General features: G+C 38.0%; 1 protein-coding gene across 1 annotated transcript in view; it reads right to left on the bottom strand.

Annotated features, from left to right (window-relative positions):
• LOC140153364 (polypeptide N-acetylgalactosaminyltransferase 2-like) overlaps window positions 1–13,399 on the bottom strand; it is a 280,543-nt gene that overhangs the window by 144,761 nt on the left and 122,383 nt on the right. Inside the window, exons 3-4 of the mRNA XM_072176095.1 lie at window positions 7,285–7,383; window positions 1,429–1,496 (exon numbers count right to left, since the gene is read on the bottom strand). Of these exons, the coding sequence (XP_072032196.1) occupies window positions 1,429–1,496; window positions 7,285–7,383 (167 nt within the window). The remainder of the gene's footprint in view (window positions 1–1,428; window positions 1,497–7,284; window positions 7,384–13,399) is intronic.

The raw sequence follows: 13,399 nt of genomic DNA on the forward strand, positions 1-13,399 counted from the left end.
TCTTCCACAGAGGGAGTATGTTTTAATGGGATTGTCTTGTGTTAGTTATTTTGAAACCGATACTCCCCCTGTATATTGCTTTATCAATATCTTCCACAGCTGGAACGAGTATTTTAAATGGAAGTTACCCAATTGTCTTCACTATTTGAAACCCATACTCCCTCTGTGGAAGACTTTAGCTCAATCTTTCACAGGGGGAGTGTGGATTTTTTATGGATTAGCCATCTTTCTTGTTTCTTACATAAAAATAGCAGATGACCCCAGAGATGCAACCCTGCCATGTGGCTTCATTAGGATTAAATTGTTTGAACTGCAATAGCTGCTTCATGTCAAAATTCATGGTAACTCAGAAGAAAACTGAAGCTGAATGCGTAAGAGGAAAAAATGTATGAAAACAAGAATTGTACTGTAGGTAGCCATGTAGCTCACTGTCGGATTCATTAATAATGTTTCTACCTAGCTTAACTTGATTCTACAGAATGGGATAACACTGTCCCACACTGTGCTTTGAGTTTGGAAATTGGGCAAAATTGTAATTACACCACATTGGATTTTTTGTGTATTCACTAGATTTTACACAAACATTGCCAGATATATATTCACTTCATATGGCCACAATCATTTTGACAACCTGGCCTAAAAGAATTGGAGGAAAAACAGAGAATTGCGCTAATTTTTCAATGAAATTTTAAACCAAACACTTGCCACTTCTAATGTTCTAATGGAAAAGATACACATTGTCCCTTAATTACATGAAGCATGATCAAAGTCAAAGTTAGTAAGATAAAAATACCATGAAAAATTCAAAATGTCACCAAATTCAAAACTTCACCACACAAGCCGATGAACACTGTACTGACCTTGATGCGTGTTTGCAAAGATCAAAATTCTACGGTAGAAATCTAAATGTATATCAGGAAAGGTTAAAACGGTGGTTCACATTGATTCTTATGTAACTAGGCTTTCAACCGCACAGCCCTACTACTAGGTCAACCAAGTTGTCTTTCCCTATTTAGATATTTAATGGATGGCCGACTCATCTTTGCAGATTGGCATTTCTTCACGGACCACGCTATTTCACGCTAGAACGGAAGCGTTTTCGGTAAGCCCCAAGTTGAGTAGAAAGGGTCCCGATGGCTACAGGGAACAGAATACGTAATTTAATAAAGCAATGATCACTGGATAAATCGTGCCGTTCTTGGTGTCAATTAACAAGCATCGGTATGTTCACAGGTACAGGGTCTCCCTGCTTATCAATTCCTTTATTTTTGTTTTCGCTTCTGTGCACTTACGTACGTACATGTGGTGCTTTAATCACATCGAGCCGCCTCGGTGGTGCATTGGAACATGATTGCATTAAATTGTGAGTTGCTACACAGGAGTTTATCAGGCATGAATTGATATAAATCAAAGCTGAGGTATACTTACGATGGTCACTGTAATCGCCAACTAGAATAATTTCTTTGATCATATCTGGTGGACTTTTTCGTAGTACACTGAAAATAAAAACAAGAAAATTGTACGATTAGTCACATACTCTCTGCATATTTTGTGATTTAAATGAACAGTGACATAAATTCTGTACATATAGTAAATCAGTCTCCATCCTATTTTCTTACCACAGAATTGTTCGTTAAAGACCCATTCAGTGATTTGCTCATTTGGGAAAATCGTAAAAATCATCCAACATTTTTTTTACACTTTTGCTGGAATCATTGAATGGGTATTTAACTTACTTTTTAACTTATTTTTAGGATTCAGTCAAAGTGTAATAACAATAATACACAATATACAACTATTACAGCATTTAATTTATACCTAAATTATTCATTTCACACCTGTCTCAGTTTCACACCCTAGTTACAATTCAAAATAACACATTTTCTCATAAAGATAAATTGGGCTTTTACAATTTCAGTTCTGAAACTCATTTCCACTTCAATCCTGTTCCTGATACCAGCTTGCAGTATCTCATTACATTACCTATTCATATAAGTGGGATTTCTGTGATTCAGCTCCATAATTTAGCACCTATACTAAAGAATACAATATAACCATTAAACTGCGGCAAAATATACATTAACTTTTCACTTCTGATGTAAGCCTCAATAATTTTGTCGCTTATGTTCTGTTATAATGACAGAGATCAGAATTCATCAATATTTCACCAGTTTTTGGCAGAACAATTACCATGTTAAACTCATACACGAGTGCTCCATCAGAGTTAATTGCTTTTTGCAAAACCCAGTTCTGCCCACACTTAAATTTATTAAGGCAGGAGGTATGGATGGTGGTATAATCACTGATGTTTGATGAGTAAGGAACTTTGGCACATAAATAGCTGCCATTTAAAGCCTATGCCTCTTCCTGCCCCCAATCAATGTTGTCTTTTCAGTGAGCAGGTTTGCCAAGTGTATAGCTGCCACTAATAGCTGCCACTTATCACTTTGGTTTTGCCCCTTCCTTTACATGTAGTCAGTGACATTTGATCAAATATGGGGTTCTCACACAAATAACTGCCACATAACTCTCTTCGTGACCATGTGAGTGTCGACTGCACACAAGTTTGAATTTGTTTCAGAAGACCATATTTGGAATCAGCATGAAAAATGCATCAAAATGAGTACAAACAAGCCTAGTATGGTTCTTGATAGCTCTTGATATTTTGAGAAAAATTCTTAAAAACTTGGAATTCTTATGTTGAAGCCTACAGCTAGCATACAGAGCATTAAGATGTTTCCCCTCTGTACATTTGTCACATATTTTTGCACCAATCTGTTAAACCTGTCATAAATTGGTACATTTGAGCTACCATAAATACTGTTGCTGTATAAAACATGGTTCTAAATTGTGCAACCGTGTGAGCCTTCCACACCTGTTTGTAAAGTTATGACAAATTGGTGATCAATTTTCTTATGTTGGCTCTTGTTTTTGTCCACGTAAATTCAGTATCTCAATTTGAATATTCTAAATTTGCCTTCATTAGATCCCCTGCACAATGGCTTCCAATTGTATCATACTACCATACCTTCATCTTAAAGTCCTTCTCTTATTATGCAGTGGCAATGGCACCTGCATTATGTGCAATTAAAAATTCCTGACATTTATTGGTGGCAATTTTGAAAGTCCAAGCTTCTGCCAGATGGACATATGAATCATCGCTGTGATCTTTGCCACTTGGTGTCACAATGATTGATGGCACAACTCATCCATGGCAAGTGTAGGCTTCCATAACTTTTTCACACTTGAAAGAAATTCATCCGGTCATTCTGGAAATCAATCGTTCCAGTCCAGAACTAATTAAAATATTTGGTTGATTACTGACAAGGGGCTGTACTACTTATAATTAATGAAATACAGTAAAAATTTGATAATTAGCATATATCGGTAAATAAATTCATCAGGATTATTCATAATTCATATTTTGCAAATGTTCTTTTGTACAAATCCAAATGTATTTCGGTATAAAGATCTTGATGATGTCGAAAATGTTTTGTGTTTGCTGGGGGTGCACTTGATGGGACCTGCACACGATACCAAGACGCTAAAGATGATACGCAGAATTGTTTTCGTTTGTTTCCGTGCACCGTCATCCAGAAAGTCTATGGTGATCAACATCAGAGCAGTGAATCAACACCCTGATCATCCCCCACTCTATGTATACCCCTATGATTGATCACTGAACTCATTCCTGTGTGGTTTAGGCTTCCTTGACAATGAACCATCATCATGCATTTTCATTAAGACTTCTAAAACACACATATATTATATCCACTCAAGCAAAACAAGTCATTTGTTGTGCAAAATTAATTCTTATTTTAATGCTCTGCATGCTAGCCACATAAAAAGTTTTGAAATATTTTCTCAAAATATCAAGAGTTATCTCAAAAATCTCTGAACCAATACTAGGCTTGTTTGTATTCATTATAATGCATATGTCATGCTGATTCCAAATATGGTCATGAAAATGTACAATTCCGGAATTTTTGAATTTAAAAAAAATCTACAGTCTGCAGTCGACACCCATGTGGAGAAGGATAAACACAATAATCTCTCCCTGTGTGCAGGCTACAATTTATATTAACAAAAAAACCACTGAAAATGACTTGATATTCCTGGTATGTGATCATTTTCATGTTGATGACATAAACATAATATACAATTTAGAAACTGATCACATCATTTGCCTGTCCCTCAATAGTACCAATTTCAGCGACTAACGACTAAATGGAATAGCCCATTTGCCTGTCTCTCAGTAGTATCAGTTTTAGTGACTAATGACTAAATGGAATAGCCCATTTGCCTGTCTCTCTGTAGTATCAATTTTAGTGACTAATGACTAAATGGAATAGCCCATTTGCCTGTCTCTCAGTAGTATCAATTTAAGTGACTAATGACTAAATGGAATAGTCCATTTGCCTGTCTCTCAATAGTATCAATTTCAGCGACTAACGACTACATGGAAAAGCCCAATTGCCTGTCTCTCAGTAGTATCAGTTTTAGCGACTAACAACTAAATGGAATAGCCCATTTGCCTGTCTCTCAGTAGTATCAATTTAAGTGACTAATGACTAAATGGAATAGCCCATTTGCCTGTCTCTCAGTAGTATCAATTTTAGTGACTAATGACTAAATGGAATAGCCCATTTGCCTGTCTCTCAGTAGTATCAATTTAAGTGACTAATGACTAAATGGAATAGTCCATTTGCCTGTCTCTCAATAGTATCAATTTCACTGACTAACGACTACATGGAAAAGCCCAATTGCCTGTCTCTCAGTAGTATCAGTTTTAGCGACTAACGACTAAATGGAATAGCCCATTTGCCTGTCTCTCAATAGTATCAATTTCAGCGACTAACAACTACATGGAATATCCCATTTGCCTGTCTCTCAGTAGTATCAGTTTTAGCGACTAACGATTTTACTCATGTTACATAAACCTCCATTAATTATTTATATTGAGACAGAAATGTGACGACACCACTGCTTAAAAATACAAAGCTAAAGGATGACTTTGATGGTGTCAATGTGCAAATGTTAGAGTTCAACAAACTGGATGATGTTGTTCCAAGTGTTGAAATGGTTCACTTCCTGCGACACTTTGTTTCACTGGTACCCTGTGTCTTATAACAATGGTGAGAGCAAGAGAAAGCCATTATGTACATTACTTTTGAACTACATGTATTTTTGATCAGTCTGATCAAGCTTTAGGGCACAGGGTACCAGCCAAGTTAGTTTATTTCATAGTCTAATGACCAACATGTTGTTCTATATTTTTTATGCAAAAACTAGACTGTACTGGGCTTTCCGCCTGTGTATATATCTGTGGCATCTAATCATATAAGTGCTACATAGGGAGTCATAAGTTGAATTCACCAAAAAGACATATAGGTAAATCAACGCTGAAGTCTACATGCTGCGCATACTCCCTATAGATGAGTGAATGTTTGATCTCAGGAAACTTGGAATTCTTCTAAAGCATGGATTTCAGGTCACTATTTATTGATCCTATCGTGTAGAATTATAGAAACATGGAAATCTGCTTTAATTTTATTTTTTATTTAAAGCTAGAACTTTTGATTATTTTGCCCAGCTCCTGATAAACTTTGATTTAAAGTGTTTTGTATGCCTTACGCGTGTAACACATGACAAACACGTGTGAAGTATTGCATGCGAAAACCTGTGCAACACTCAAGCAAAAAGACACCAATTATCATTCCATTTCAGGCTTTTAGTCGTTAAACACTGCAGGTACACTATTTGGCCTCCATGAGCAACAAACCAATATGGCGGATTTACCAAAGCATTACACACAGGGCAAATCTTGAGTCAGTAATCTTTTATAGGTCTAGTACCTTTGGGCAGTACACACATGATATGTGCCATGACTGCACTCATGGAGGGAGTAAATGGATTATAATAGACAACTTGCAATTTCCAAACATACATAAAGAAATTTCATCTGATCAAGACCAGTCAAAACTTACGTTTTTCTGGACGTTTCATCAACCATCGGTTGACTTCATCAGCAGTTTTGCTGCTTTGAAGTGCTTTGTGATATTGAACTGGCAGGCAACTCTAGAAGTTGGAGCAGCAGCATCCCTGTGTCAAAGTTCTTATGCAACACAGGATCATACAGATGTGAAAGTTGGTAGGCCCCTCATCTCCTTTTAGGAGCTTGCTTCCTCCACAGGGGATGATGCTACTCCAACTTCTAGAGTTGCAGGTTCAATATCACACAGCACTTCAAAATAGCAACACTGCTGATGAAGTCAACCGATGGTTGATGAAACGTCCAGAAAAACGTAAGTTTTGACTGGTCTTGATCACATGAAATTTCTTTATGTCATGGATAATCTACAGACCTGATGAATTTATTCAAGGACGTATGTATCTGCTTTAATTTTATTTTTTATTTAAAGCTAGAACTTTTGATTATTTTGCCCAGCTCCTGATAAACTTTGATTTAAAGTGTTTTGTATGCCTTACGCGTGTAACACATGACAAACACGTGTGAAGTATTGCATGCGAAAACCTGTGCAACACTCAAGCAAAAAGACACCAATTATCATTCCATTTCAGGCTTTTAGTCGTTAAACACTGCAGGTACACTATTTGGCCTCCATGAGCAACAAACCAATATGGCGGATTTACCAAAGCATTACACACAGGGCAAATCTTGAGTCAGTAATCTTTTATAGGTCTAGTACCTTTGGGCAGTACACACATGATATGTGCCATGACTGCACTCATGGAGGGAGTAAATGGATTATAATAGACAACTTGCAATTTCCAAACATACATAAAGAAATTTCATCTGATCAAGATCAGTCAAAACTTACGTTTTTCTGGACGTTTCATCAACCATCGGTTGACTTCATCAGCAGTTTTGCTGCTTTGAAGTGCTTTGTGATATTGAACTGGCAGGCAACTCTAGAAGTTGGAGCAGCAGCATCCCCTGTGTCAAAGTTCTTATGCAACACAGGATCGTACAGATGTGAAAGTTGGTAGGCCCCCTCATCTCCTTTTAGGAGCTTGCTTCCTCCACAGGGGATGATGCTACTCCAACTTCTAGAGTTGCAGGTTCAATATCACACAGCACTTCAAAATAGCAACACTGCTGATGAAGTCAACCGATGGTTGATGAAACGTCCAGAAAAACGTAAGTTTTGACTGGTCTTGATCACATGAAATTTCTTTATGTCATGGATAATCTACAGACCTGATGAATTTATTCAAGGACGTATGTATCATACACCCGTACATCTATTCAAAATCACTTACCTGACAACTGTTCGTAATAATGTTGATCTTGCTTCATTATGAAATGTAATAATAACACTAGTAGATGGCAAATTAGATTCCCAGTTTATCTTTTTACATCTGAAAAGAAAGAAAAAGAGAACCACATAAACGCTAAGCAAATTGAGCAATTCTACACAAGTAAATATAATAGAACAATTCATAGTTCGATAATGACAACAAAAATAGCATAGAAACATGTAATTAGTGATTGTAAAATTGATTCCACTTGGTATTTGCATTGATCAAAAATTTACATTTTTACATCAAAATGTTCAGATTTGTTTTCTATACAAGTCTGCTCCCCTAATAAATTTGCAGTATTTTCAAATATATTTCAAAACAGATTAGGTTGGCAGGTGTTTATGATTCAGCCTGCATTTACAGTTAAAAAAAAGCAGTATCAGTAAGGTGCTTATAGTGGGCGCAGATGTACGCTACTTTGGCATATAATTCTGTACGGTCAGAAATTGTCCAGAAACTCCTCATTATAAACACCAACCGCATCGGGAATGTACCATATATAGATATCCTTCTAAACAGATGGCACTTTAAACACTTGAGGAAGATGTTAGTAAGGTATTGTTGAAAGTGATACAAATAATGCAGTGCTTTTCAGTTATGACCTCGGTATATGGCCACGGTCATTCAGCACATATTATGTGGGGTCAAACCGTGAAAGTACGAAAATTTTACAAAAATTTACACTTTTACAGTATTATCTGCTATGTCATATATTTTTAGATGCTGCATTTTGACATGGACTATTCCATTTGAAATACATACTCCCCATGTGGAATATTAAGCTAGTCTTACACAGAGGGAGTATAGATTTCAAATAGAATAGCATATTGAATAACTTTCATTTAAAATACTCACTCCAGTTGAATATAGGTAAAGCCATATACAGAAGGAGTATGGGTTTCCATTTGAAAAACATACTCCCTCTGTGGAACACATTTCTTAAATCTTAAACAGGGGTAGTGTGAACTTCAAATGGAATAGCCCAATGCCACTTACAGGTGCCTCTCATAACCTAATTGAAAGTACACCTCACAGAACTGGGACAATGTGTTGCCTATCGAGTGCCTACATCTGAAACAACAGCTTTCAGCTTTTAAAGTTTGCCAATCAATATTGAACATGGGGTGAAAACTAATACATTGCCTCAGTCAATCAAACAAATGATTCAAATTCATGAGGGCAAAATATTAACCTACATTTCATGGACATGAATAGTTTAGCATGATGAGAATACTCTTCCGTCAATTGTCTAATGTCAATTTGTTTCAACATAGTTCTATTTATTTTCCACATTGCGACCCAACTCTGCTCGCCTTTAATCGTACATGATGTCAACTCACTTGCCTCAACAAGGACTTTTACCTGTTTTCACATATGGTCACAAATGTAAGCCTAATTTTGATTTTACTCTTATGTTTTGCAACCTCTACGCTGTAGTCTTTTGAAATGACACATTACAAAAACTATTTGCATGTACGGTCACTCTTCACAGAGTGACTAGGAGGAGTGTTTTTTAACCCTAATGATGAGGGAGGGAGGAAAGAAGGAAGGAAGAATGAAGAAGAGAAAACTTTTTTTCTTGTGTGCGGTTTTGAACCACCGACCCCTCAGGTGCCAGTCACGTGCACAGAGATCGACTGCCACGGGGGTTCTACCTTGGCCGTCTAAGGATTTTGTGCCCGTATTTGTGTTCACATGATGATGCAATAGCATTACGTGGGATACCTGCGCTTGCAGATGCTTTGTGAATGGAGCTTTTTTGATGTTTAGTTCGGTTAGGATTATCAAAGTGTAATAATGCAACTTTATAGAATTGATATATTTTTGTGCCTCTTTATATTAGCATTTCCAAGCAGATGTGGGGAAACCACAAACATAAAATCAATGCAAAAATTACCTGTCGCTTCTAGAGTCTACTCAAAACAATAAAAAAACTTTCAATTTAACATCTCTAGGCAACTGTGCCAACAACTTGTACTTTCTTGAAAAGCTTAAACACTTTCCATACAAAAATGTTCCAGAGCAGGTCAAAACCCTCTAACTGTATCAAAGAAATCTTTTTACGTCTGATAGTCTATTTAGAGAGTTGATGAGGTAGTCGCACCCGACACGAGATGGCTGAGTGCCTTTATGCCTGGAGATATCTGACGATTAAACGGACATTGACAATAGGCGAAGAAGAAGATGAATTGGGAAGCAGACAATTGGGTTATTCCAGTTGAAATCCATACACCCCTTATGGAAGACATGACCTTACTGTCCCACATAGGGGGTGTGAATGTCAAATGAAGTTACCTGAATAGAATATTCAACTTGAAATCTTCACTCCCTGTGTAGGTGATTAACATAATTAAGGTCATGTCTTCCACAGGGGGTGTATGGTTTTAAACTTGAATGGCTCATTGGGAGCTTTGGGTAAAAAGTCTAATAAGATATGTCTTATTCTTTTACATTTACATCAGCCATCTATAAATCTATTGATTCTGTCTCCACACTTCATAATGCCATATATTGCGTATTCATGTGCAACTATTTCAATACGTATTATGTTACACCAAAACTCTTCCATGAATGTGTACTGTATCTAAAACTTGCCTGTAGCAGGAATGGGCAAATAAACAGGCAGGCATCAACATTCATAAATCACCAATCAATTCTTTTATCTGTCTTACATGGAAAAATGTTCAAATATTCATGCGAAAGATTTAAATAAGCTGTAATTTGCAAGTAACATGATGTTTTGTGGAAATTGTACACTAAATGGCATTATTCATAAGAAAGGGTTTTACAGGTGCACATTACTAGGCAAGGCATTATGTAACCTAGTATGCAGCATGTGACCTTTGAAATACTGTAAAGCTGAAAATGTTCGCGTACGTAAAAAAATTGCAAATTTCATGAGTTATATATATGGATTGTACAATTTTCGTTCTTGCAAATATCGCTCTTTCCTATAGGCCTTTAAGAGAATGTATATGCCACAAAAATGATGCTTCTTTTTAAATTGAGAAAGATTTGGGGCGCTAAAATATCCTGCTTTACAAAACGCTCAGCTATCTTTCTGTCCCATTCCTTTCAAAAGTTTCAAAAGTAAGCAGTGCTTAAAATAGACCGAAATGTTCTATGTATATTTTTTTCTTCAATCTCAAGACTAACATCAACTAAATGGTGATGCAGATTATCAAATTAATTGAGCCCAATGTGATACAAGCAACAAAATTGTCATATGCTTGCCTTGTAGGAAAAATAAATTAGTCAACATGAGCCACTTGTGGAATCCTGTAATTCAAAGGTCAAAGTTTATACAGGGGTCAAAATTCAGTGTTATACCTGGGTAAAACTATATATTTTCTGAATCCTTATTACAAGAGAAATGTTTTGGAATAGGTTTTAACAAAATTTGAGCAACTTTGAAATTTGACCCCTGTATTTTCCCTAATAAGTGACCCACAAGGAGAGTATATGCCAATTCTGTTGCTTGTATCACATCCACTTGTGACTCCAAAATTGATCAATCTGCAGTACTATGTTATAAATGTGATAAAAGAACAAATTGATACATGTGTTCAAATATAACATATTATACAAGTAAATGAATGTTTCCAATTGCGTAGATCCCCATCATTACAAATGTACAAGACAAGTACAATGTAAACACAGAATTTTACAAGCAAAGAATCAAAACAAATCCAAGTCATGAATGAGCCTAAACACAAACACCATACACTCAGATTACCATGGCAATGGCCTTTCAACGTGTCTATGAAGAGGGAAAGTAGTGGACATAACTGTCACTTGTCGCTTAGTAACAACTAATACTGTTTGAGCCTTTCATTACTGATAGTTTCAGAAATTGTTAATTGAATTGCTAAACAGGTAGAATACCATAATGTAACATGATATTTGTTTACTGTTGAATGAATATGTGTACATTTTCTTTATTAGTACAAAGATAAGAAAGTAACTACTCATGAAGTTATTCACTTTGCCTGATAATTGAGATAGGTTTAATGCATGCATCAGGTAATGTTCATCTTTCACCATCATCATCACCGCTGTTGTTACAGTCCATTTGGCTTCCTCGCGATAGTAGCGTCCGTCCACATGCGATACATGCGTGATCTAACTTAGGCAGTGCATCTGTTGCGTGCATCACAAATTGACTGCGCCCCACAGATACACCGCATGTATCACACACAGACGCTACTGTATCGAGGAAGCCAAAATGGACTATACCACTGCCAGAGTTGTCCTTGTCCTCATTGTCATCATCTCATCAGCAACAGTACCTCATCATCATCAACAGCATCATCATCAGCTTCAACAAAACAACATATCTTATCATCAAAATGCTTCTGATAAAATGTAGGATAGCTGTTAAACCATTGGTTAAAACTTACAAAACTAGTCTAATGGTGTATGACCAATGATATTAAAGTTTATTAGCCAATGCACAATAAACAGATTTACCCCCTGCGAAATGGTTTAGGCCAATATTGTGGGCTGGGCTTCAATGCCTAGGTGCAGCATTCTCAATGAACCAATTGGCATTAAGGCCTATTGTCTGCGACAGCCAATAGGCTTTGCCTGGGCACAGCGATGCAGATCAAATTTCTGAGAAATAATCACATATCGTTCTGTCACGGAAGGAGTAAGAGGTGGTGTTATTCTTGGAAAAAATTTTTTTTTGGTGATACTTCTCTACCAATTTAAACAACGGTCTGTGCAGAAGTTCGAGTACCTTACTTGTTTTGACGCATCGACAGTTGGATAAACGTAATAATAAGAGAGAAGTAAGATGGTTCGTCGAGGGTCCAAGCGTGGGACGAAAAGAAACGCCTCCAGGGCAAATCTAGTGCCGGTAGAGGTAGCGGAACGTCAAACCCGGGCCCAGGCTCGCGCCGTAAGAAATTTGACATCGGGAAGCGACACTTCTAGAAACACCGCGGCAACTGGCGAAGGCGGTGTGACGAGTAGCGGAGGCGGAGAACGAGATCGTCGCGTTGTGGTGCAGAATTCGGCACCAGCAGCACCGAGTGTGAGTGTGGTAGAAAATGGAGAACAAAGGCAAGATTTGGGGCCAATAATTGACGTGCACGCCGATCAGGGAGAGTACCAGGCTTTGATGGGGAATCCGGGAGTGGGCCAGGTCCTTCAGCCGAATCAGATGCCGGCGGTGAGACCACCCGTACCAGTACAACCGCCAGTGGTTATGCCAGTCCCCAACGGGGAAAATCTGCTACGTGGACTTCCGGGTGAGTCGAATTTCAATTTAAATGCAATACATATTAACGAGCATGATGCGTACGGTCTGAATCAGAGTCAAATAAGACCCATTGTTTCTAGTGCAATCCCAAATTCAGCTGCGAATGCATCCCTTTTTAATCAGGCTATAGTTGGGGGGCAGGCCGGCGCAGGTCTGGGATTTGTGAATAGTGCGACTACCACCCAGGCTAGCTCCAGCGGGTTGCAGGCAAACACGGCCCCAAATTCAGGGTGGGGTTTTTTGGCGGGAAATACTCAAGCCACTGCTACCGCAAATGTTAGTGCAACAGGTGTAGGTGTGGATCCAATGGTATCATTCCCAATTATTGATCCTTTATCGTCAGTGTGCAGCCCTTTGGGGGTGGGTTTGCCTCAAACAATGACCACAAAAATAGTGAACGGGGAATATGTTGATTTCGGGGTTATTTTGGCAAAATGTGAATCCATGGGAGATGAGAAGAAAGAGGTGATGTTGTCGGTTAATGACGGGGAAAATAGTATGGCATGACCATAGGGCTAAGCGGCCAATTAGTTCCATACACACATGGACTTCTGTTTTCCTGACGATGCAGCGGTTTACTTACGGGCACATCCGCATAGAGCACAAGAAATGCTTAAATATGCGCATATCGTCAGAACAGCCGCTGCACGTCACATGGGATGGGGTTGGAGGTCATATGACATCCAATTCAGGATGCGGCAACAAGCGCATCCCCAGAGGTCATGGGCGATCATTGATGGGGAGTTGTGGAGTTTTTATGTGACCACGCCCACATTGCTACCGCATTATCGGACAGGTCAAACTCAA

This window comes from Amphiura filiformis, chromosome 5 (assembly GCF_039555335.1).
Source record: "Amphiura filiformis chromosome 5, Afil_fr2py, whole genome shotgun sequence".
Taxonomy (NCBI): Eukaryota; Metazoa; Echinodermata; class Ophiuroidea; order Amphilepidida; family Amphiuridae; genus Amphiura; species Amphiura filiformis.